The 23154-nt window shown below is 39.9% G+C and overlaps 1 protein-coding gene across 6 annotated transcripts in view; it reads left to right on the forward strand.

Moving 5' to 3' along the window:
- The window catches only part of CACNA2D1 (calcium voltage-gated channel auxiliary subunit alpha2delta 1), a 452873-nt gene that overhangs the window by 252933 nt on the left and 176786 nt on the right, over positions 1-23154 (forward strand). For all 6 annotated transcript variants that reach the window (XM_044423417.1, XM_044423419.1, XM_044423424.1 and 3 more), the window contains one exon: positions 11721-11850. In XM_044423417.1, coding sequence (XP_044279352.1) covers positions 11721-11850 — 130 coding nt within the window. The remainder of the gene's footprint in view (positions 1-11720; positions 11851-23154) is intronic.

Below are 23154 nucleotides of genomic sequence, written 5' to 3' on the forward strand. Positions count from 1 at the left end.
TTATTGTCCTTTCTGTAACCTATTTAGAATACAAAGTAGACTGGACCCTCAAACACTCCTTCCATTTAAAAAAAAAATCAGGTTTGGGTAGAGGGGAGCTTGTGTTTCTTCACTGTTCCCTCAGCTTTTCACTTGTTCCTGAAAGGCGAGTATATACATAGAAATGTGGTAACTCTAGTTTAACAGATGAGGTCTGTCAATTCAAAACCTCTGTTTTTTAAAGTGGTAAGTCTTAGGGATTAATATTATTGTCTAGTTGGGAAATGCTGGGTGGTGTAGGATGTTTTTGTGTCTAAAAATTCATAGGATTGCACCCTTAATTGATTAAAACATTTTGTTTAACTAAACAAAGTGCTCCATACAGCATATTTGTAATTTTGAAAAATAATTTTAATATCGGCACAGTAGGAATAACATTTACATATATGAAGAAATATCCAATAATAAATGAATTAATATTTTGGGAAGAATATGTTTGGGAATGTATATTTAGAGACTGAGAGAAACTGAGAAAGAATATATTAGTTGACTTTTGAATTTTCCTATAGATAAATCTATAGGGTGAGATGAATTAGGGGGGTGAACATGTGCAATGTAACATAATCTGGCCATAGAGCAATTTAGTTACTACTGTCCAGACCTAGTACAGCTAAAATAAAAGACATGGCTGCTTTAAGAATAGGTAGTTCAAGAATAGTACAGTTGGAAGGCTAATTTTCCCTTGAGCTGGGCTTCCAAATTCACAGATCCCTTTGCTGAATTGAATTAGTTGGAAGGTAAATTTCTGTGTTGTGTCTGTACTGACCTTTACCTCTAAACATCAGTATCCCACACCTACATACCCCTCCTGTCTTTCCAGCTGTTCAGGAAAACATAAGTCAGGGTTCCACTTTTTTCTTGCCTGAGACCTCAGATTCCATTTTCCCACAATGCATTTTGGATGCCAGTATGAATTAATGCCATTTTGCTGGTTGAGAAGCGGATGAACTTACACTGAGTGAATGATTGACGCTGGCTACTTGGAAAGCAAGACTTCATAAAATGATTCACTGAGAAATGAACATCTTCCATGCCCATCAAACATGTCACCAGGCGACTTACAGGCTTCCCATTTACAGAGAGACTTGATTTCCAATCAATGGTTGGTAAATGTGTTGCTACCAGTGAAATTATAAATGATAGCGTGGTACGAAGGAGCAGGTGTTAAATCTTAAACTGTATTGAATTGGGATGCACAATGGCAAAACCAGCCATCATATACTAATACCATTATTCAAATCTATGCAAGTTTGTTCTCTCTATCCTATCCATGAATATGCATCTTTGCCCAGGAGCTGCCTGTTTACCTGAGCAAAACAAAAACAAAACAACCCTAATGTTAATCTTACGAATAACACTGCTCTTGTCTTATATCCTAAGAAGATTTAAGGGGTTTATAAATTATAATACAAAGAATCCTTCCTTGAACACAAGTTTGTATTAATTCAGTCCCAGAAGTATTCTCTATGAAGGCTGTGTTTATGCCATGCTAAAGATCAACATTCAGCCCTGAAGCTAGTGATTCATCATTTTAATAGAATACTTCTTCCCTTTGAGAGTGCTCCCATTTATATATTTATTAAAAAAAACCTTGAGTGGAACTGGCAAGAATCAGCACAGTGTAATCGTTTCTGTGGTAAATTAATTCAACACAATTGTTTGCTATTGTGGTACTTCAGTAAAAGCAGTTTGGAAGAAATGGGCTCATTCTTTTTGCTCTCTGTCACAAGAATGAAGGAGATGTGGGCTCTCTGCTGGATGTTGGCTCCAACCTGCCCCTACCCCTATTTTTGACTGTTATTCCTATGATTCGCAGCTAGTCAAGCCATTGACCATGTTGGATGGTTGGGATGTGAAATGTCCAAGAATCTGGAGAACATCTAGTTGGGGAAGGCTGTCCTAGCCCATGATCCCAGACCATTACTACCCTTTTGATTGATTCTGTGGTGAAATATAGCATGTGTAAGTGTAGGCATTCTAGTCCACAAGCTTTGAAGGCTGCCTGCATTTTAATCTCCTATGTATCTTTGACCATCTTTGATCATTGCTCTGCAGAATTCATTCCTGACATTGCCATGTGCTGATGCTGATTCCTAGGCCAGAGGCAAGCCCTTGCCTCGCTAGCTTTGGCAAAGCTAAATGACACGCAATCCAGTTAACACAGAGAATGACAAGAATTCTCCTCGTGTCTGAGAAGAGCAAGGTGTTAAGACCTGAACAACATATGACATTTTCTTTTGGCTTTCTCTTTCATTGGCATTAATGAAGGTCCCTTAGGAATCTTGAGCACTGGGTCATAATGAGCACCTTTGAGCATATCAATACATGAATATTGCATAAACATAGAACCCCTCTTGTGCTATTTATGTGACCTGTTGTTGCTGTAGGGGGGAAGTTGGAAGAAATTCATTTATAGTGCTTGAGAATGCTATGTAAAATAGGTTTCCATTTGTATTACAAACTGATCAAAGCAACTCTAACTCCCAAACAGGAGGACTACAGGGAGACTACTAGAACCCAGGGTCATCCTATGAAGGTATTTGGTGGGTGATTCAAGACAGATAAAAGGATGTGCTTCTTCACACTGTGCATAATTAGACTATGGAATTAGCTTCCACAAGATGTAGTGAGGACCATCCATTTGAATGGCTTTACAGGGATTGGATGTATTCGTGGAGGATAAGCCACATGCTACTTTGGGGATAAGAGGTAGCCTGTCTTTGTACACCAGTTCCTGGAGAACAAGGGTGGGAAGGTGCTGTTGCACTCATGTTCTGACTGTGGGCTTCCTGTGGGCAACTACCTGGTCCTGTATGAACAGATTACTGGACTGAATGGATGGCTGGTCTGATCCAGCAGGGCTCTTCTTATGTTCTTATGCATATATACGTATATATATATACTTGGTAGCTACTTCTCAAAATTAGAATTCCTTTTTCTTGCAAACTTACTAGTGACTTGATATCTTCTGGAAGCTATGACTATTTATATTTTGGTAGCCACAGGTAAAATGGACTAGGCAGCATTCCCCAACCTGGTGGCCTTCAGAGGCATTTAGACCACAGCTTCCAGAATTCCAATCCAGCAGGGCCATTGACTGGGGATTCTGGGTGTTGCTGTCCAAAAGTGTCTGGAAGGCACAACGTTGGAGAAGGCTGGATGGATTTGGTAATTGACATATAGTTCTCCAAGTCTGATTTGTTCTAAGCCAAATATATTGATTAAGAAACATCACTTTTAAACTTCACAAATGAAACACACTTTCGCTGCTGCACTCCTGTGCGTGTTGATTAGGTGTAGATTGCTTGTGAAGAATTCAATGTGGGCATTTCTTTTTGTACTTATTTATTTCCTTTATTTAGATTTGACCTTTCTATTAATGTTCCATTAAGGAAGTTTACAAATGAAATAACACCTTATAGCTTAGCAGAAAAGACTTGACTTAACATCTTATATTTCCCCTGCTTTTCTATTTGGGTACCCCTAAAGTGACTGAAAGTGCAATCCTGTTCAGGTTTAGAGCAATAAATATGCTGCAAGGTTTTTTGTGAGTCCCCCCCCCCCCAAATCTGCATAGGATTGGTCAGATTAAAGATTAAAGACAATTTAAAAGATCATAAAATGCAAATAATAAAATAACAAGAATGAAAAATGGGTGGGGGCAAGAAGAGACAGGAGAGAAAAATAAGTAGATTCAGGGATCAGCTCTTTCATTGGGTCAAGGAAACTTGTTCAGACATTCAGTACTGAATTCCTGAAGAGGACATGCTGAATAACTCCATCACTACAGATTCACATGCCAGCCAGATCTCTTCCCAATGCAGATTCAGTGTCAGCCAGAAGATGGCCTATTGGACTATGGATATATGTGCATAGGGCTTCTTCCTCCAGGATGGCAACCCTGGCCAATCAAAATTCTTACCTGTGTGGGAAGAGGATCCATTCATCTGTACTCACCGAAAGGTCCTCTTCAGACTGAAGACAATCTCATGGCAAAGGGCTGCACTGACATGTACATCAGCTGTTGATGAATAGCCCACACATTTTCACTACGACCTCATGTAATTAAGGGTTAATACGATCCCCTGAATAGGTCTATAATGATGTTTCTTAATGGAGAAGGTAAACCAAATTGAAGTTGGACTTAGTCAAGTAAGTGGATAAGGTCTTCTTGTCTTATCTTCTCACTGACAGTCAGGTTGGTGTGGCTGTTGGTACATCAACTGTAGGAGGAGAAGAGCAACATGGCAACTGTTCTCCATTAAGCCAAGGGGGCACATGCCTATACTCATGTGTGAAAGTATGTGCATATGTTTGTCATTGAGATTTCTAGCAATTCTGTGCAAATATTATTTTATAGCTATTTTAATATTGGGTCACTTTGTTTTTGGGATATTTACCACTTAGGCCATTCCTGAGTGAACTGAGACAAAACCTGGGTAGTTAAGTTGGAGGAGTCTATATAAACAATTGCTTCCATTTGTGTTGAGTTATAAATGCTTATAGATCAATCATTAACAATTTCTATAAGCACCACTGTATTTCAGTACAACTACTTCCAGGTCATCTTTCGTAATATTTCATCATTCATTTAGTTTTCAGTTCTATGGTCATATTAATTCTGTTTTCTTCAGTGTTAGTTATTCAGTTGCAAACTTTTCTGTACTATTGCTACAACTTATTATTTCCTCTACTGGCATAAATAAATCTGACAAGACATCAGCAATATATCCAGACAATCTGCCTGTTGTGATTATGCATTTCTTCTATTATCATTATTAGTGTTGTTATTAACTATTCAGGCAGTAATCCTCTATCCACATCATGACTTCACAACTTGGTAATGAATATTAATTCACCTGAGGCTTACATAAAAAATACTTTTTCTTCAGGTTCTTCTGTCTTCAACTTCTCTGTCAGCAAATGATCTAACTTTTTAATTCTACAATTTCTGCTCATTCTGTGATTTCATCTGTTGGTATCCTTTTATGAATAAAATGCATTAAATTTTATGGACATTTTTTAGCTGAGCAGTGTCAGGTTTTGTCGTGCATTTTAAAGTGTGTTTCAGGCTAGAGTTTGACTGCTTTCTTCAGCAAGTTATCTATTTTTAACTTTTCAGGAACTTTTGCAAGAAATTCTGCTGATGTCTTTTCAGCTAAAGAGCTGAAGAGTTCCTTTCCTGTTTGATTCCAAGTCTGTGGCCTAAATCTGAGTAGGAGAAGTTTTAAAATTCCATTGTAGAATTTCTAAAAAAAAATTGACATCTTAAATGCTTGTAACACATTCCATCATGGTTAACCTTCTGGGAAGCAAAGTGTGTACCCACTACATTTCCACACGTGCACTCCCACACACTTGCATTTTTGCACACATGTACCCATTCACACCTGTGCAAACCCATAAACAACCAACATCTGTCTCCACTCTATTTTCATATTAATTTTCCTTAAGATGATCCTGCATCTTTCTTGTTTTTTATGTATACCCCATTCTGCCAAACCTCCCTCCCGCCAATCATGCATGCAACCACTATTTCCCACGTACACATCCCGTACCATAACCTGATCCACAACTTTGTTTGCCAAAGGCCACAGAATTGCATCATGCACCTATCCTATGACAGTGTGGGGAGGAGCAAGCTCTGATGGGTGAAAGAGCTCAAAATGAACAGAACAGTTGTTGATGCAAGGCATGGGGTAAGGGGATGGTGAGGTGTGCATTGCAGCAATTTTGGAAAGTCTGACTTTATTCTGAGTGTGATGTGCTGGCTTAACAGAAGCACATCAGAAGCAAAGCATCCAATATTTTGACATGCTTTAGGATCTAACAATTTTTGGTAGTGAACATTTCAGAAGTGTTGTTAGATATGTATTTCACTCTTTCCTAGACACCCTTTGTAGAAACAGTAGAAAGCAGTACAGATTATTTCAACCTCCTGCTGAAAGGTTCTGAAAGTTCTTCATTTTGTTGGTTTGGCCCTACTTTTTCCTTCCCTATTTGCGGTAGTTCTCTACTAGTAGTGAGCTGATGCAGTGTGGTGATTAATGTGTAGGACTGAGGACCTAGAAATCCAGGTTCTAGGCCTCCTTGGCCACTGGGTGACTTTGAGCTAGTCACAGACTCTCAGCCAAACCTATCTCACAAGGTTCTTGATTGTGATGATAAAATGAAGCTGCCTTGGGTTACTCACAACAGTAAAAAAGATAAGATATAAATGCAATAATAAGAATAATAATAGTGTAAATTTACATTCTTGTCCTATATAGTACAGTGGTGGGGAGATTTCAGCCTTCCAGATGTAATTGGGCTGCAGCTCCCATTGTCCTTGACCATTGGATATGCTGTCTGGGATTGATGAGAACTGGAGTCCACCAACATGTGGACTGCCATCAATTTCCGCCCCTGTTAATATGGAAAAATGAACACAGTTGAAATGATGGTGGTGAAATATTTGGCATATATTAATACATGTTAAAGAGGTTCCCTGTTAACCAAACTGTTCAGATTGAAATCCATAAACTAAAAGAAAATTAATGACTTTATATGATCTCAGTTGACATTTTATCATGCTATCATTCCTTTAGTGCCAAAACACAGGTTGAATTTGGATCCTTATGTGGCAAGAACGTCTCTATAAGGGGGACTGTCAACAGACTTGGGGGAACTCAAGATGGACAGAAGTACCATCTTAACTGTAATGCCCCTTAATACCAGTGTCCACAGGATGCTGGTAGATTACTGAGGATCAGGAATGGGAAATTTGGGTTGCAGGGACAGAATGCTGCATGCTGGGGGGAAATGGTGTCTGGAATACACATGCTCAGATAGAAACATAGAAACAGAGCGAGTCATAAGGGGTCTCCCGGGCCATCTAGTCTGACCTCCGGCACCAGCCGGCTCTGCTCACACATACACACATGGTGGGGGGAGTATTTGTGATGCTGGGTTCAGTGCATATTTTCTGATTTTGAGCAGTAGGATGAGGAAAAAAAGGGAAAGGTGGTTTGTTTGTTTATTTTTGTTCTGCAATGATTGTACAAAAAGAAACATTGTACAAACTGTACAAAATTCTTTTGCTTAGAACATTTAAAAATCAGATTACTTTACAAGAGATTGCACAGATTTCTTCCTGTTTTCAAAAAAGAAGAAAGCTCCATGATATGTGCTTGTATAGAACTTTGAAGTCATCTGTTCGGTTTGGGTACATCCCCCTCCCCCCACATACATAGTGTGACCTCTGGTCAGGAGCATCACCATTTGCTTTGAAAATCAGCCTTCTTTTATAGGTTTGTCTTTAAGAGGCATGCCGTGCTTTCAGTTAACTGAATTGAAGGCCATAGTTTCATAAGATAATGCCTTAAATGTGAACTGAAGAAAGAAATGGATGCTATCTGCTATCCAAGGCAGGGACAAATTGGTCAGGAGATTTATTTCAAAGAAGTGTGAGAGATATTTTGCTGACTGTCAGTGGTAGAGAACAATGTAATTCAATAAATGAAGGCAGAGTTTGAATAGATGGAAAATTAATCTTCGTGCCCATCTCCTGTGGGATTTTCCCGTGTCATTATTGATTGCATTTCAGCTCCTGCCTCAGGAGAGAAATTGGTTGGAGTTAGGTTTTAATTGTATTCAGCGCTGTATTGGATTACTTTGCTTCACAATATATGAGCTTCATTTCTTTCAGGGAGTAGAGGAGGTCACAATGAAAAACTTTATGGGGTATGGAAAATATAACAAATATAGTTTAGAGTATTGACAAAAATAATTTAAACCTGTTTTGGTATGATCATTATATTACTATAAATATCCTCAGGAGATCTCCCCAAATTTATTAAAGACTTATTACTCTGCTTGACTAATATTTTACTGTGTGATTTTTATTAAATGCCTCATGGAAATAATAGCTAACTTCATTAATAGGTGAAACAACTATTCCATTGAACTTTATCAGGCTATTCTTCAGCCCCTTGAATATAACTTACTGTTTTCCACTCACTTTTTATTTTATTTTTTATTTCCACTCACTTTTTACCAGGGCCCAATTATTAATGCTGTGCTTCAGTGGTTTATTAAAAAAATAATTTGTCCCTGGTTTATTTTGAGAAATAGTCATCTTCATATGTCCCACACTGATTATTAGCCATGTTTGTATATTTATTTATATCCTACATTTTTCTTTTAAAAAAATGTCAAAGTAGCTTACATAATTCTCCTCCTCCTCTCAATCTTACCTTCGCAACAACAACAACCCTGTGAGGTAGGTTGGGCTGAGAGTTTGTGACTGGCCCAAAGTCACCCATTGAGCTGCATAGCTGAGCGGGGACTCGAACTCAGATCTCCTAAGTCTCAGTCCCACACCCTTAACCACTGTGCCACACTGGCCCTTAATAGAAGCTAGCATATATATGATACTTAGAAGTCAAAGATTTATGTGCATATGCATGAGAGGCTTTTGTGGTTGGCACCTTGAAGTGCCAGGGGTGTACAGTTCTTTCCCACAGCCTCATTCTCAGCGTGAAGTAACCTCCTTCTAGGAAAACACTCTGACTGCATCATGCCACCTTGAAATATAGATTGATATAATTCTGGAGATGGCAGGTGCCTGGAATATTTGTCAAAAGTGCAACTCAGTTTTGTACGCCACTGCAAAACTTTCTGATCCTTTTATCACTCTACTGTTTATTTCTGTGCTGCACATGTAACAGGTGCAGTACAACTGGGGAAAAGGAAGGTAGAGACATTCATTTGAATCAGTTCTTGGTATCTTACAAGCAACAGGGGAGGAAAGAATAGTGATAGGGATGCTTGTTTGGTCTGCACCTTTGAGTGAACTGACTTACTCACACAAATAGCCTTGGCCTGGGTTATCTGGAGGACCGTTTATACCCATCTATACCTCTCCAAGCCTTGAGATGGATGCAGGGGCTCTTTTGTGGGATCCATGCCTCAGGGTAGTAAGTTGGGTGGCCAAAAGGAAGAGGGACTTTTCTACTGGTGCTCCGCATATTTGGAATGCTCTCCCTAAGGAGATTCGCCTGACACCATCTCTGTATTTCTTTTGGCGCCAGGCAAAGACTTATCTTTTTAAAAGATATTTTAATACCTGTTTCCTCCCATGGATGCCATTATGGCCTGCTGAGTATATTAATTTATTGGAACGTTATATTTGTATTAGGTTAATTGGGTTTTTATTGTTTAAAATTTTATTGTTGAATTTTAACATTCTGTTTTTAGAAGTGTGTGAGCTATCTAGAGATGCCATAGGTAGAGTAGGCAGCCTATAAATGTTTTAAGCAAGTAATTAAATAATACTTGATTAGAATGGAGTTTTCTTCCATAATTTGCACTTCTCTCAATTTTGTGATACAGTTCTTGACTTTTTTTAAAGTATCAAATCTGCATATTTTAGTAAAATGTCCACAAAAATTGCATATTTTATTAAAAACAACAACACTCCTTTTAAATGCAGTGCTGCATTTAATGCAGTGTTGCACAAGCAAACCAAATTTTTGTGCTGGTCTTTTTAAGTACATAAATTTCAGATTGATGTGGAAGCAGGATGAAATGGATGCATTACTAAATATATGTGAAATGGACACAGACTGAAAGTAGACAGATTTGTCCTTCCCTAATTCTTACTGAGGGTTGATGCAGCTGTTACAGAATGAAAGGAGTGGAGAGAATGGAAGGACATGTCCATCCCAAGCACCTCAGGTGAAACCGGAAGATCTGAAGTAAGATTGCAATTGCATTTAGCTAAAAGCAGCTACCATTCCCTGTGCATTTGAGAGCCTTGTGAAGACAAGTCTTTCAGCTTTGGGACACATGCAGAGGGGTGCTGTGTGTTTCTGTAAGGAGTGAAATGGACCTCAAACTTTATAAAGATTGGGCAATAGGGTATGATAGGAGACATTCTAAGAAATGTGCTTTTCTCACCCTATATATTTTGGCTTGTTATTATGTAAAAGACAAGGGTAGGAAGAGTGTGTTAGAGCTGGATAAGCTATACTCCCTCTTCTTTCCTACACCAATTATCCTGGAGGAGAGGGAATACATAAGCATTATACTGATTAGATCACTAGCTTCCCATTTGGATGTTACACAAAAGGACAGATCATTTGATACTTTCCATATTGTGTTTTGCATAGTTCAGTGGAAACATAGGTAGTGCTGCTCTTTGTATTTATTTGGGGAAACAAATGGTTGCACTTGGATATTTATCAAAGGGATGCCTGCGTGACACATTTTCTCACTTCAACAATTCATTGTTGGTGCCTCATTTACAGAATTAAACTGGCTCATTATTTTAGACAGCTGGCGGCAATACAATGCATTTGGTGCAGCATGTACATACACCAATCAGAGTTATAGGGAAACAGTAATTGGGTCAAATGAGAACATCTTTGAGGCTCTTTTAACATTTCATGATTTTAGTTGCCAACCCAAATAAAGTGCTGCATGGTTTCTTTGCCACCGTGCTACTTTTGGAGGGCCCTATGCCTTGACCAAACACATTTGCTGGAAGGGCACTGCTGCCCTGGTAGGAATAACAAAGTGTGAGATTTTGCTCCCAACCGACGCATGTTTTCTGGAAATGGCTGCAACCGATACATGTTGATTGTTAGCTGTGAAAAAGAGGCACTGGCTTTCCTTGTAGGATTCAGGTGGTAGAAACCTCAGGTGGTGGAAGGTGACGTTGACAATACAGGAAGGGTAGAAGAGACCATCTTTGAATCACCTGCCATGTAAAACCAAACGAATGAATGAACAGACCCTCTCTGAAGTTGTAATAGTTGCATATCATGGGGAATCGTTCTAGGCCAGACTTCCCCCTTACAAAGAAGTTTTGTTTGGTTACATCTATTCCATCATCTCAGGACTGTATCACCTTAAGTTTCTGTAGTCAGCCTAAGGGCTTAGCCGCACAGGCACATGCAATTAAATGTGCAATTACATGTAATTTTTTAAAATTAATGTGTGTGTGTGGGGGAGGGGTGGCTGTTTGGAAATGGGACCACAGTTTGCAGGGAGGTGAGATTTAACTCTTTCTTCCTTTGCCATGATCTTGACCAAAATCCCTTCCCAGCACTAGACTAGACTTCGTGATTAAAAACCCCTGCAGTGTCTCAGATGTACATACACTTTAGGAGAATCCCCAGGAGGCTTCTTTGATAGGCTTTTGGTGCCTGTACTCACTGTGTGTGTGTCATTATTCTGCCTTGCTAGTCCTCAGTTCCTTTGTAGCATTCTACCTTCCGTATCCTTGCTTCTTTGATCCTTTCAATATTATTTATAAAACATACAACTGCCAAACACTTCTGCATGGATCTACACATGAAATGAAACAAAAGGAAATGAAAATGAAGTAGTGGTGTCCTGGGGATGCAGAATGCACTTGAATGCTGTCCTAGATTTAAACATTGAATTCCAATAGACATCTGACATAGGAGACAGAGAACTTGGTTAAAACCACGTTCTATATTCTTGGGCTATATTCTTTCTGCTCAGTGTGCTAATCATTTACTCCCAAGTTTTGCTTTTATTTGTTCATTTGTTTAGATGCAAAATGCTAATGACAATAGACCTCTCTGCTCCTTCTTGTCATCATTTGTAAGAGGCATATGCAACGAATTCTTAGCATTTTCTTTAATATTTTACTCTTTTTTTCTCTTGGAAAGTCCGGAAGAAATGAGAGTGAAACTGGCAGTCAGAGAATAAAACCAGTCTTTGAAGAGGATCCTGTTTTCGGTCGGCAAACATCCTACCAGCACGCAGCAGTCCATATACCAACTGATATATATGACGGCTGTAAGTAGTGAATAACCTCACCGAGTCTTGTTACATGCTCCATTCATGAAGTGTGTAGTCCTGATTTGTTCATGCTGACAGGCATTTTCCTGAATGAAGAGCTAAGCTCATTTCAGCTGTGCTTGGTATGACAGGTTGGATGTAGCGGGATATTACAGTTAATCAGATTAGTAAAGGAATTCCATAATACCTGTTGTATTGCATTCACCTTTAACACAGCCTTATGAATTCCACTGGCGTCAACAGGGACATATTTGAAATATCCAGGTATTACAGTCCTACACAAGACTATTCAGAAGTAAGCCCCATTGAATTAAATGAAGCTTACTCCCAGGTAACTGTATGTAGGACTGCAGCTTAAGCCTCACCTATCAGTCACTATCAGATACATCTTCCATTACATATTATTTAAGATCTGTTCTCCCATTGTACATTATTTAAGATCTATAATCTGCTTGCATTATATGCTGTTTGGATTTACTCTGTACTAGCTTATCCTCTGTCAATTTAAATCTATGTGTGTCTTGTTTTTTTGGTTACAGATATATTGTAAAACCTAATTGTCGTGAAACAGAGGTAGTCAACCTTGAGGCCCTCACATTGATTTCATGAGGCCCTCAGCTTTGAAAATGGGTTGGTGTCTGTTCTGATTTGTGAATCACACCAAGTGGTAGGATCTTGAGATTGGACTGTACTGCTTCAATTGAAAATGACTGGGAGCAAGGAGAACATTCTCGAATGACTCCCCATCTTGAAATGTTTCCTAGAAGCAGAACATATGACTCTGGGGAGAATGGCTCCAGCCTAGCCCTGCTCATGCTTTCTACTTGCAAGATTGATATGTTTGCTTTTTGTTTGTATTAACTTTTTTTTGCAAGAAAAGGCATTGCCTATTGACCGTCTCAGAACTTTATCACCTTGGAGATGTGGCAGAGTGTGTGTGTGTGTGTGTGTGAGAGAGAGAGAGAGAGAGAGAGAAAAGGTGTGTGAGAGAGAGAGCATGAAACAAGGACTGGCACTGCACTGGTCACACGTGCCATTGACTTTAGCTTTGCCCTCAGCTGGCATATGGCCCCCAACAGAATACACTAAAGGGAATGTGGTCCCCTTCCCTTACCATAAAACAGTTAAAGTTTAAAATATGCCTGAATGGTGACAATGTGTGGAATCACAGGCTGTTCACATGCATTTCCATGCATGTGTAGCAACTACCAGATGTATTCTTCCAGTCAGATATTTAAATATCTGAGACTCTGAGCGGAGCTCACTGAACCCTGAAGATAGTAACATTAGCAAATCAGGCTAGCAAGATTTTAACAAGGCATCTGCAAATAGCAAAAATAAGGGCAGCAATGCATTAGGGCAAGATGATAAAAAATGGGACCAGTGAATCGGAGGACCAGTGCCTATGTTAATGCTATGAATACTTCTGTGTATTCGGCATAGTCTCGCACTGCTGTGAATGCACATGCTTCTCCCGTATGAAGCAAGTTATGCTTGTGCTTTAAGGTGTCATGTATCCTGGGTATGTTTAAGTCCATTGTACAATGGAATTGTGAGAGTGCCTGCTTTTCACCCAGAAAATATATATGCAAGCCATGACACAGTCTTCATATCTCTTAGTGCCACCCAGCAAAAGATATTGCTGAGCTATTCCGCCTTTTCCTCCTTAATGGATTTTACATGGTAAGAAAAAATGAAAATAGTCTCCTCTGGAAGAACCCTAATTGAAAGCCTGCCTGCCCCAACCTGTTGCCTTTCAGCTTTGTTGGATGGTAACCCATCATCCTAAGCAAGTATGGCCAGACTGTGCTGCAGTTCAGCACATCTGAAGGTTGTTGAAAGTCGGTTGCATGCTGATCGTAGAATGGTAGAGTTGGAATAGTAGAGTTGGCCCATGTAGGCCATTGAGTCCAACCCTCTGCTGATGTAGGACATCAAGTTGCACTATCCTACTCAGATGGCTGTCCAGTTTTGCCTTGAATGTCTCTAGTGTGGAAGAGCCTATGACCTCCCTAGACAACTGGTTTCACTGTTGTATTGCTCTGTCAGTGAGGAAATTTTCCTGATATCTAGCCTGAATCAGGGTCCTTGCAATGAATTCAAGTTCATTATTCACTTGAGTTCATTATTCCATGTCCTACACTCAGTTATCAACAAGAAGAGATCTTGACCCTCCTCTTTGCAACAGCCTTTGAGATAGTAGCAAATGCGCAACCTTGTAGGTGGACCTGATCATTTATTACAGAAGGGATTGAATGTATGCTTTTCCGACTGATGTGACAGCAACACAGAAGAATGATCACAACCCAATTCAGTGTCAAGATGACTCTTGATGTATTGATACACTGCAAAAGAGACAGCAACCTTGCGCATCTGAAAGTATGTAAAACAGGGATGGGGAATATAGCCTTCTAGGACTGCAGCTCCCATCACTCCCACCATTTACTGTGCTGACTGACTATACTGGCCATTGTCGCCTACCAATATCTAGAAACCCCATGTTTCCCAGTCAGGAGTCTACAGCTGCCTGAAGGTCAACTATTCCCACCTCTTGTTTTGGCCTCATATCCATACATTGTACCTGACATATAGTAAGGCTTTCAGGCATGGTGTCTAAAGCAGAGGTGGCCAAAAGCTAAGTTGGGATCTGCTGATAGATCTCTAGGTGATTTATAGAGGATTGTCAAGGGTTTCTACCTTCCCAGCAATAGCTAAGATTCCCTGCCTCGCAGTCCTTTAGCTCTTGCATTTTGGTGCAGCTTCTGACTATAGTATCCTGCCTACGATAGTAATTGTTAAATTGCTGGAGTGTGGTGCTGAGGTCACTCCACTAGCACCGGAGTATGGTGATAGTTGTGGTACTAAACTGGTCCTGTTCTGCTCACCTGTCACACATGGTTCTTCTTTGCCTGCTCTGTTGCCCAGAGCAGATGACAGAAGTCCAAATGGAGCAGGGTGCCTTTAGGCATGATCCATGCATTCCTTATTTGGGAAGTTAAGACTTTGTGAGTCAGACCTGTGTGTACTGGATTCTGAAAAAATAGCTTCCCTTCATATGCTCCAAGGAGCTGGGTAGACTGTACAAGCCTACTTCTCCACAGAAGTTTACACTCTTACACGTATGTGTGAAAAGGGCAAAAATATCAGGGAGTTACCTGCTGCCCTGGTAACTCAAAATGGCCACTGAAAGTGAGGCATCAAAATGTGTTTTAAAAACCTAATTAAATAGGGTTGCATCCAACATTATTCTCTTGTTCATGGAAGGCTCTCTGTTCATGATCCATTGAATGTTCCCAGGGATGTGATGGATCAAAGCGCCATCTGTGCACAGAAGGCATAGTATTGGATTCAGATCATAATGAATAGATATGGCATTTCACTACATATCCAAATAGCTTCAGAGGTAGAAAAATTAGGATTCTAATTTTCCCCGGTCTTGGAATGGGGAAAATTACCCATTTTAATTCCACAGTCCTCCTGCTCCAGTGAAATCTTATCAGTGAGTCAGAGACCTGAGCCTGACCCCAATTTATTTAAAATTCACATCCACTATTATGTGTCTGCATCTGTAAATGACACACAAGTGAAAACAGAAATGCCAACAGGATTGAGCAGAGGGGAAGTAGTGTGTAACATGTGTTTTCTCATGCAGCTTGTCAGAATGACAGAAATTTGGTGAATTATTTTGAGATTTGACTTTAATAATGTACAATGCACTGTAATTGATGGATTAGAATAGAAGCCATTCTGTTATTTTAGTTATTTTTCATTTCGGCTACACTGTTTTGAGAAATTCCATAATTTTGAAAGGCTGATTTATACAGTTTTAAAAGCTGATGTCATTTGAGTGAGGACACATTACCAAATGTTTTTATTTACTATTGACTTTTAGGCTGGAGATATACTTTTAACTGAATCAACATCTATTGGAGAAATATGTTAGTGGGAAAACCTTCTAATGTGAAAATCAGTATAATTTTACTATATGAACAACTGAGCTTAGATGAACTTATCCTCCCAGGCACAAGTTTAATGGGGGGGGGGGGGCATCATCGCTGAGGGACAGGGCCTATCTTGGGTTCAAAAGATCACACGGTCTCTCCTCATTCAGTAGATTTAAGCTGTAAATGGTAGGAATAAGTTTCTAGCAGACTCTGAGAGCTACAGCCAATTAAGTTTGATGGCATTTGGATAGACTATGGACCTGAGTCATTGTATTGTAGACCTTTTCTATCATCTATCTATCCAGCTATTATCATCATAGGTAAATACAATATGTGGCTCATTATTTTTGTATTGCCAGCTCTACAACAAAAGATCTCCAATGATTCTTTATGATAGGAATGGGCAAGCTTTATTTTTCTGGGATCTCCTTTGTCTTTCACTAGATCCACAAACTGTTGTTTGGTGCAAAGAACAGATCTATGCTTACATCCTCTCCAAGTTTTGGCAAAGCATGTAGGACTGCTTACTCAGCTTGGTATGATCCAGGGGTTTTGACTTTCAGCTCCCATCAATCCTAGCCATATGGGCAGTATTCAGGAATGCTGGGAGTTGTCTTTCAAAACATTGGAGAGCTTCTGAGTTGGGGATGCTGGTGTAGGATCTGTATGTGGTTATGCCAGCAGTGTTTGTACCCTCCATTGACCCACAAGGGGCTTCTTCTATCTGGACACTTTTCCCAATATTTAGAACCAGGAGAATCAAATTAAATAGAAACTCATAAAATTGCTTTCAATTATATATCAAAAGCCTAGAAAAAAATCTATTCCTGTGAGTGTAATAAGTACTATTTACCTCAAGAAAAATCTCTCAAATTAAATGAAAGAATTCATGAATACTGCATAATTCTAATGCCATATAAAAGAGCAAGAGCATAATAAAGTTTTCAAGCTTTTTGTAAACATTTTAAAGCAGTGACAAAATCACATGCAACTCCTTTTTGTTCTTTTTCATTGTGGAAATACTTCACTCTGTTCAAGAATGATGTAATATGGGGATTTTGTTCATACATCCATTTTCTTAGAGAGAATTTTCTGTACTTGTGCCTATAGCATAGATGCTATACCATACTTGAAAATGTTTTCCATAGAAAAAATATATATACATCTTCTGTTGCTTTGACTTTTTTTTGTTGAGTACCTAATATAGAACTGGCCCTATAGTCAGGTCTGTACTGGGGAACTGCTGCAGAATTTAACATGCTTGTGTTCAGGCATTCCAAATTCTACATTAAGAAAACCTACATTTCTCCCCATGGCACCATAATCTAGTCTTCATTTTTTACTATTTTGCATGATTTATTCTGATTGTTATGGGAGTGGGGAGGGGAACACCAATTTCCATCTTTAAGCACTTGAAAATCATTAGTCACCTGCTTGCAGTGTTAGGGTCTAAAAACTTCCCTTCCTTCAGTTTAAAGTTGGTATTCTGCAATCCTTCTCTTTTCTACCTTCCTGAGAAATCCCAGCAGATCTTTGGTTATTTTTCATTTGTCTCATTCTTTAATGCCAGTTGGGCACATGTCTGTAACAATGTGTACAGGCACCCTGAATTGGTGAAACCCGTTGCTGAGCAGGAAGCAACCGATGGCTTCTGAATGCATGAAGGCGGTGAGGGAAGAGTCTGTATCATGCCCTTGGGATGGGATGAACAATATTCTCCTCCTTCCAGGCAATCACAAGCAGCACAGCTGTTAATGTGGCTGCTGTTTTACTTGGAGGACGTCCCTGAGTTTGGGAATGTACATCCGCATTCGAAACAAATATTTATGCTTTCCACTCCATCGATGCTCATGCTTCATGTCTCAACTTGTGAACTTATTTCCCCCCTTCCACCACCCCTCCGCGTATGCACTCATTACTTTCTCAGTTTGTTTATGTGTCTGAGAAACCATGAAAGTACTTTTCACATTGTTTGTTTGGAGCATCGAAAATGAAGAAGGACAACTCTTTCACCTTGAAATGCGCTTGAATCGGAGTGTTTGAATCTGAAGACAGATTATAACGCCTATAAAACCTGATTCCTATAATTATCATGTGAAAATATGTCAAACAGAGCTATCCTAAGGAGCTTCTGTATAATTACTATGATTTAATGACTGTGCAATTCAAAAATAGACCTTCTATGTGAACTAGCTATTTCAGCTTGCTTAAATACCAGATGACTTGGCAAAGTAACCCACAATGCAGATTTCATCTGTTCTGCTGTATCCTTCGTTCTTTACCTGTTTCTTCCTTATCACTTTCTTTTCTTCTGTATAATGTCTGATTAGATAGACACTTACGACTTCTCCACATGAGGCTTTTAACCCACAGCTTCACCATGGTGTCCACTTTCAGACTTTTCACACACAACCACAACCAGTGGCACTGTAGTATAGCAGAATTGCAAAAATACATGAGCCTTTCAAAGTGGGATTCCTAGATTAATACCACACTTCTGTCATTTTAAAATAAGCCATGGAAATGGTTGCAAAGAATGGGGAAGCATGAGTGAGAAACCACTGGTGCCTCATGCGGACATGCCCCTAATATTAGACCCTGGTGTGTTTTCTTACATCTTGGATATCACCTGGAAAACTTGATCCATCACAGCTAACTGTGATTTCTGGTGTTGAAGAAAAGCTTGTAACTGGTAGGACTCTTGCTGTGATATTAAACTTTATTTATTCATTCATTCAAAATGTTCTTGGAATAAATGTGCAATCCTCACTTTCATGACTTGGTATGCAAGCCTTTTTCTGATTTTATTTTACTCAGAAGTAAAGGAATGTGGGGGGGGGGGCAAAATTGAAAAAAAACAAACAAACCCAAGGAGTCACTTTCTGGAAGGCAGGCGCCTTGTAGTACTGGCTTCTTCCACTAGGTGAGCGTTCCAGGAACTCACCTGCATCATGTACCCAGCTGGGTTGTTGTGAGAGGCTGTGATTGGCTTCAGTGACTTTCTTTTGGAGACTCTTTCAATGTATTTGCGTATTCGTGGTGGCTGATTTACATGAACAATGTGTGGTGGTGGAATTTTGTTCAGTTGAGCGTTCAGCAGTTTTTGACCAAAAACAGTGTGATCCTTGTGCCCCTCCCTCCCTATTCACCCAATCTTGCCCTGTGCAACTTTTTTTTTTCCCCCAGATGAAAAAGTTCTCAAAGGGAAATGTTTTGTCACTGTGGAAGAGGTGGCACTGCAGAAACAAAAATTGGCAGAAGCACTAAACGGCATCAAAATTGATGAGTTCAAAACTTGTTTTGGGCATTGGAAAAAAAAGTCCCTATAGGTGTATTACATCAAATGAAGAGCACTTTGATAGGGACTGAAGTTTGAACGTATAAAAATACACATTTTTTAATAAATAAATTCCTATTTTTTTTCAGGTCCCCCTTGTAGTAGGGTCTGATCCCAGTTGGGATCAAAACGCAGGGGAAGTGGAGGTTCAGTCCTTCCTTCCTCAATTGCAGCTCTCCAAATTTGGCTTCCTGCTCAAAACAAAGGGATGTTTAAAAATGCAGATGATGCTGTACAATGGGATTTTTGGCTTGGTAGGGAAGAATCCAGATACATCTGGATTGCCCAAATTCTTACCTTTGAGTAAATTTAAAAGCAGAGAGAGAACTGCAGGCTATGTGCAACTTGACCTGAAATATGTGGTCTCTTGATAATGATTTGAAATCAAAACAGATGCTGACATCAGCCATCATTAACTTTAATGCCTACTGTGTATGTGCTGTTTGAGTCTTTGAGCTGCTGATTGTATATAACATCATTTATTTTCAAGAAACATCAAACAGTGATGATCGTTACAGGATAGCTCTTAACAAAATGGTCTTATTTAGTAATTTACAGTAGGAAAAAGGGAATGTGCAATATTTAAGTTGTTCAGAAAAACCTCTTGGGAAGTCTTTGGTAGGTTTCATTATTATCTTTAAAGGCTGAATCTCCCCTAGCTCATTAAGCTTAGATTTCAAATATTTCCTCTGCTATGAATATGTCTGTAACTTCTTGAGGATACAGATATAAAAGTATAATAAAGCAGATAATTTGATTCTGGTTTTCTCTTGGTGCATTTGAAATAATTTCTTAAAAGTATGCTTTAAAAATTTAAACATGTAGCTGTAATAAATGTGTTGCTACCCACATGAGACTAGTTGGAGCATAGATAAGAAGAGCTAAAATAAAGGTGTAATTAGGCATTGTGGCTGAAGTGTGACTGCCACCAAAAGCAACAGCTCACTTTCCCTACCACCACTCTTTCCCCTGTAACTTGTGTAACAAATAATGTTAGAGGGAGTTTTCTATAGTAGCAGTAAAGAGGAAAAGGCAAGGAGGAACTTGTAGTAAAGGACACCACAAACATTTCTTAAAGAGAAGGCTCAAGGTAGGACTCCAGCTTTCATTGTCACCTGAAAGCTGCACCTTTGGCTTCAGGTAGAAAACATTTTTATATAGTCAGAATATGATTTAATAGCCATTTGTTGTGGTGTAGCTCTGGACCTAAAATCCAGATGTTAAAAATTACATTTGAGCAGCTACCAAGGTTGAGTCAAGACAGACATGACATTTTAAAGGCATTTGGGGAAAAGATATAAGGAAGCATTTGTCCCTTCTCTCACCTTCTAGATATGTCAGACCACAACTCCCATTACCTCATCCATAGGTCACTCTGGCTGGGGATGATGGGGCTTGTATCCTGACACAACTATTGGGCCTCAGATGGAAGGCCACTTGTGCAGAGTGGCCATGTTGTGAGGAGCTGAAACAGTGGTCAAATCCAAACTTTTTCCTCTGGTTTAACTTCAGTTTAGTGAATGGTCTGAACACAAATGTTGAATAATTATAACTATGGTTAGGGGAAAATAAACTGAACTGCTGAAATTAGCTTGTATCCCTTAACCATTATTATGGTTGGCTTGGAGTGGTCAACTCAACCAGACCATACTGATTCCATTCAGTTTCTTACCTAGGCCCAAGAGCCAGAAACCTTCATTTTGCGATCAGCTGCTTAAGCTGAAAGCCAGCGCCCCTGATGCTAGCTGTGGTCATCTGCAGGCTAAGCACTGCCTGTTAGCAACACAAATGATTCCCAAGTCACCAGGTGCCTGAACAGTTCGCCTCTTCCAGCATCCACCCCAGAGCTGGGGATCAGCCCTTCCTGAACAGTCAGCAGACAAATACCAAGAGATTCTCGAGAATCTCCGCTCTGCAAGAGAAACCGGAGGAGATATGCTGCACTGCAAAAGGGAGGCTGAGGATCTTCCTCCTCCATTGCAGGTGCCAGGAACAAGCATCCAGGAAGTAATGGAGCTTGAGGCTGCCCTGGGAAAGATTGCCCACGGCTTCTCCAGGGCAGGCACCCAAATGTAACTTTTCCTCAAAGGGGGCACATCCTGATACATGCACCAGGAGAGCATTGCCAAGGAAACAGAGGATCTTCAGGGAGCGAGAAAGGCAGATTCATACAGGGCTGTGCCGACAAAATGGTATTTTCCCTTTCATTTGTTCTTTGCCACAGATTAGCTTTGTGCTCAACCTCCGACCATGCCTTTCTCCCTTCTGTACTTTCTTCTGAATTTGTAATAAATGTTTACACTGTTTTCGCAAAAACTTAGATTGTGTTCTTTGGGGAAAAACTTATGAGAGGCACAACAATCTTTGGAGCTGTGCAATGTGTGGCAGCATCCAGGCCGCTCACAGTGTTCTGGGGACAACCTTGCTGTGCCCTGCCCAGGACACAGGTGGGCTGCCGAGGAGCCCAGCACAAAGGATCCAGGGGAAATCCATGGCCCATTGTTCTCAAAGGCCCACAAGCTCTTGGGAAATGGATCTGTTTTACTCTCAGAGGTGGCAGCTGGTGCCAGTGAGCACTGCTGCACCAAACCTTATGCCCCCGGACACATTTAGGACAAACCATATGACTGGGCAAGCAGTAGATAAACCAGATGTTAATACTTTCAAATACCTTGTGCCAAAAGATGGAGAGCAGTAAGTGAGCCTGAGGCTCACTGCATCTCCCTCTCGTATTGAATTCTGATTTAGCCATTTCGCATTAATTCTGAGACAATCCACTGGATAATCTAGTCCATTGTTAGATTGCACAGTGAAACTGGCTTGTGCCTTTGAAGTTGTTCAGTAATTGTTGTCATTAGGAAGAATTCTGGAAATGATGCGACCATCTTATTTTTCTCTTTCACTTGCATCAGATTTCATCTCTCGAGCAGTTGAACCTCTTAAAGATGAGCAAGTTGTTGTTCTTGTCATTATATCTTGGGCTGGGAGTGCATGCAAACCATTGAAAACATTATGAATGCTCTTTTTTATTACAACATGCACTAGGAGTAATTACTGTCTAATTTCCCATGAGTAGCTGCTGTGCAATCTAGCAGGAAGCCCTTTGGGGAACTGTCACTTGTAAGTAATCCGCATTTGTCACTCATGTTTTAAACACCAAATTAATCTGCATGTAAGTCTGGTATGACACCTCCCCCTGCCCCCCCCCCCCACAAAGCTAAAGGATATGGGGCTGGTAGTTAATCACTTGAGGCATCCTGTTGACAATTGAACAATAGGCTATAAATGATCATGGACTGAAAATGTGATCAGAATAACAATATGTAAATGTTGCTTGCTCTTCTAACATTTGCTCATGTTACTTGTTCTTCTAACATTTTAGAACAGCCTTTTAGGGCCTGTTTGCACACTTACTTAGTGATATGCTGAATTTTCATCAATGAATACTTTTGGTATGAAATATGGGATTTTGCAGATTCAGTGGAAACAGCCATCTTTTGCACTCTCTGTCTTGTCCTAGCATCATTCCCATTGGGCTATCCTATAAGATGGCTTTCTTACACTAGCAAATCCTTTGTTACTTAAAAGTAGAAACTGGAACATACTTGTATGGCCACTTCATGTTATAATGGCCAGTCTCTTCAGAAATGAAGAGATATTGTCCTTCCTCTAAGTTAATGTCTTTTCCAAGCTCCCCCTTTTTCTTCACAACCTTATAAAAATGATAGGCTGCTTATTTTGGCCTAGTACTAGAAAGGAGTGGGTGAGAAAACATCCTGACATTCATACAGAGACTGAGCATTCTTTGTATGAAGGATTCTTGTGAAGGACTTGGTTTCCAAAAGAGTGAACTTGAAGAGGCCTATCTTTTTTTCTCCAGCAGTGACACTGCTGTGGGAAGAGCTGGTGTACTCTTGGTTAGTTCTCTTTGTCACCTTCTGCCAGCAGGACTGGCTAACAAAGCCAGGGGCCTTTTGTCTCTAAGTTGATTTCGGCAACATCTGCACTGTCAAGAAATGG

Source organism: Varanus komodoensis, unplaced genomic scaffold (genome assembly GCF_004798865.1).
Source record: "Varanus komodoensis strain SLA01 unplaced genomic scaffold, ASM479886v1 scaffold13_3, whole genome shotgun sequence".
In the NCBI taxonomy this organism is placed as follows: domain Eukaryota; kingdom Metazoa; phylum Chordata; class Lepidosauria; order Squamata; family Varanidae; genus Varanus; species Varanus komodoensis.